This window comes from Oncorhynchus keta, unplaced genomic scaffold (genome assembly GCF_023373465.1).
Source record: "Oncorhynchus keta strain PuntledgeMale-10-30-2019 unplaced genomic scaffold, Oket_V2 Un_contig_11872_pilon_pilon, whole genome shotgun sequence".
NCBI lineage: Eukaryota > Metazoa > Chordata > Actinopteri > Salmoniformes > Salmonidae > Oncorhynchus > Oncorhynchus keta.
In genome coordinates this window covers 1-3,310 of record NW_026277660.1, presented here as the reverse complement: position 1 = coordinate 3,310, position 3,310 = coordinate 1, and the positions used below count along the sequence as shown (strand labels likewise).

Sequence of the window (3,310 nt, the reverse complement as noted above, 5' to 3'; positions counted from 1 at the left end):
TGCAGAGAGGAGAGAACAGGGATAGACAGACACATAGTTGACAGGCTACAGAAGAGGCTACGCTAATGCAAAGGAGATTGGAATGACAAGTGGACTACACGTCTCGAATGTTCAGAAAGTTAAGCTTACGTAGCAAGAATCTTATTGACTAAAATGATTAAAATAATACAGTACTGCTGAAGTAGGCTAGCTGGCAGTGGCTGCGTTGTTGACACTACACTAATCAAGTCGTTCCGTTGAGTGTAATAGTTTCTGCAGTGCTGCTATTCGGGGCTAGCTGGCTAGCTAGCAGTGTTGTTTACGTTACGTTGCGTTAAAAGAACGACAATAGCTGGCTAGCTAACCTAGAAAATCGCTCTAGACTACACAATTATCTTTGATACAAAGACTGCTATGTAGCTAGCTATGTAGCTAGCTACGATCAAACAAATCAAACCGTTGTACTGTAATGAAATGAAATGAAAATGTGATACTACCTGTGAATGCGACCGGGTTGTTGAGTTCTATTCAGTAGACGTTGGCTAGCTGTTAGCTGTTAGCTAGCTAGCAGAGTCTTCTACGTTAAGGACGACGAATAGCTGGCTAGCTAACCTCGGTAAATTAAGATAATCACTCTAAGACTACACACTCTAAACTACACAATTATCTAGGATACGAAGACAGCAAAGACAGCTATGTAGCTAGCTAACACTACACTAATCAAGTCGTTCAGTTGAGTGTAACAGTGCTGCTAATCGGTGGGCGTTTGCTAGCTGGCTAGCTGGTGAAGTGAAGACTACGTTAGGGCGACGAAATACGATAATTATGCAATTATCTTTGATACAAGGACGGCTATGTAGCTAGCTAAGAAGAAATTGCTAAGATTAGAAAAATCAAACCGTTGTACTATAATGAAATGTAATGAAAAAGTTATACTACCTGCGGAGCGAAAGTGCCGATGCGACCTCGCTCCAACCCGGAAGTGATTTTGATTTTGATTTGGCTATGTATAGGTGCAATGATATGTGACCTGCTCTGACAGCTGATGTTTAAAGTTAGTGAGGGAGATTTGAGTCTCTTTATGGTGAATCTTGCTTTTTGTTTTTACATTTACTGATAATTTCAAAATTATATTTAAATTCCATCTTAAATAATGTGAAGAGGGTTTGTTCTCTGCCCACTTCATTTCATGGATAAAGAATCTTCCATAAAAGATAAATAAATGAACAATGAAAGTTAAATCAGGGTCCATATCAAAAAACATAATATCATAGTCTCTCAGATTAACATTAGTAGTCTTCTCTTTAAGATAGAAGATTTTAACTCACTCCAAAATCTTCTGACAAAAGAACATATACATATATACATATATGGAATAAGAATGACTTAAAACACAAAAACAAGTATTTATTTTTCCAAGACTGGTTTGACAACAACATTATTTGGATTAAACAATTATTGAACAATGATGGCCAACTATACGATTATCAAGAATTCATGAGAACACACAATGTTACATTCACTCCGGAGGAGTGGGATCGTCATCAAATGATCCGCATAGTTCCTGTTGAATTTCTAAAGGTGATTGGCTACGCTCTGTGAGGGTGGATTTCACTGATGTATTCCGTTTGGAACAATAAATAGAGCGAACAAGGCTCCTTCCAGTTCACAAGTCTGAGAAGACGCATGAAGAAGTTATTGCTTCAACAGTGATTGAACGGAACTCCTCTGCCTTCGTCCCGCATTATAGAACATTCTGGATTGATAACATAACACTTACCTGAACTATAATAGCAAAATAGTCGAATAAACCTTATTTTTGTACCGTTACTTTAGATATTAAAGAAAATCTGCCAAAATGGAGTCTCAGATCCGCCAGAACTATCACCACGATTGCGAAGCTGCTATCAACCGGATGATCAACTTGGAGATGTTTGCCTCCTACACCTACACTTCAATGGTAAGGAGTTTACCAAGGTGACCGTTTCGTTGAGCTACCTGTTATTATGCCTGGGCCTAAATTCCACTTTTCACCCGACTTTTCTGTAGCCAATAACCTCAACTCCGTTAAGTACATATTTGAGTTTTACTTGGCAAGGCTATTAAGACCCTCCAGGTTGGTATAGCATTCAAGTGAAGCCGGGAATCTATCCTACCTTGGTCAGAGCGCGTAAGAACTCATTGACAGGTTAATTGTCAGGTTACCAAGTAGACTAGACTGATTCATGCCTATATCATCAAGCTTAGTTGCCACAACAATAACATAACGCCCAGTCACGTTCGGCACTTTTTATTTTATTTTAACCACACTGTTTTGTTTGTCCACCCAGGCTTTCTATTTCTCCCGTGACGATGTGGCTCTGCCTGGCTTCGCGCATTTCTTCAAGGAGAACAGCGACGAGGAGCGAGAGCACGCCGACAAGCTACTCTCCTTCCAGAACAAGAGAGGTGGACGCATTTTACTCCAGGACATCAAGGTGAGCGCCTGAGCATCGAGGAAAACATTTAGATTGTAGACTGATAGAAAATGTCTTTACTCCATGGAGTGCCCAGCGTTAAGTTGATATAGAGAACCTGGAGTAGTCCTAAACATACTGCCTCTAACCACTGAACTGAAACAGTGTGGGGATGTAACTCTGTTCACTTTATCCAAACCTAAACGTTTGCTAGTAGTCCCTAACCCTCCTGTGTTCACTCTGGCCTGTGTAGAAGCCAGAACGTGATGAGTGGGGCAATGGGCTGGAGGCCATGCAGTGTGCTCTGCAGCTGGAGAAGAATGTGAACCAGGCCCTGCTGGACCTGCACAAGATTGCCTCTGACAAGGTTGACCCCCATGTAAGTTATGGTGGAACCATATGTATGTATCACATAGAATATAGGTACTGTCTCAGGAGATGATCAGGTTGTTGAAGCTCTGATAACTAATGACAGGATTGGGTGACCTGTTTCTTAACATGCACACAATAGTCCAGATGCACACTACACACACACAATGCAGCTAATGCATAAGGGGTGGCAGGTCATCTAGTGGTTAGAGCTTTGGGCCAGTAACCAGAAGGTTGCTGGCTCGAATCCCTGAGCTGACAAGGTAAAAATCTGTTCTGCCCCTGATTAACCCACTGTGCCATGTTAGAATGTCATTGTAAATAGGAATTTGTTATCTGACTTGTCTAGTTAAAAAATAAACTGCAGACACCTCATTATCTGCCCTTATGCCATTACCACCAGGCTCTTGTGTGTTACTGTAATTACTGTTACAATAGTCTGTATTCATTATCTTTTCTGACCTGTGTTTTCCCTCTTTAGCTGTGTGACTTCCTGGAGACCCATT

The 3,310-nt window shown here is 41.0% G+C and overlaps 1 protein-coding gene across 1 annotated transcript; it reads left to right on the top strand.

Annotated features, from left to right (window-relative positions):
* Positions 1–1,632: 1,632 nt before the first annotated feature.
* On the top strand, positions 1,633–3,306 carry LOC118380441 (ferritin, middle subunit-like; the record flags this gene model as incomplete). Its single annotated transcript, XM_035767427.2, has 4 exons — positions 1,633–1,939; positions 2,310–2,456; positions 2,689–2,814; positions 3,286–3,306. Coding segments are annotated over exons 1-4 (396 nt in total), but the record flags the coding sequence as incomplete, so codon positions are not given.
* Between the last annotated feature and the right edge of the window lie 4 nt (positions 3,307–3,310).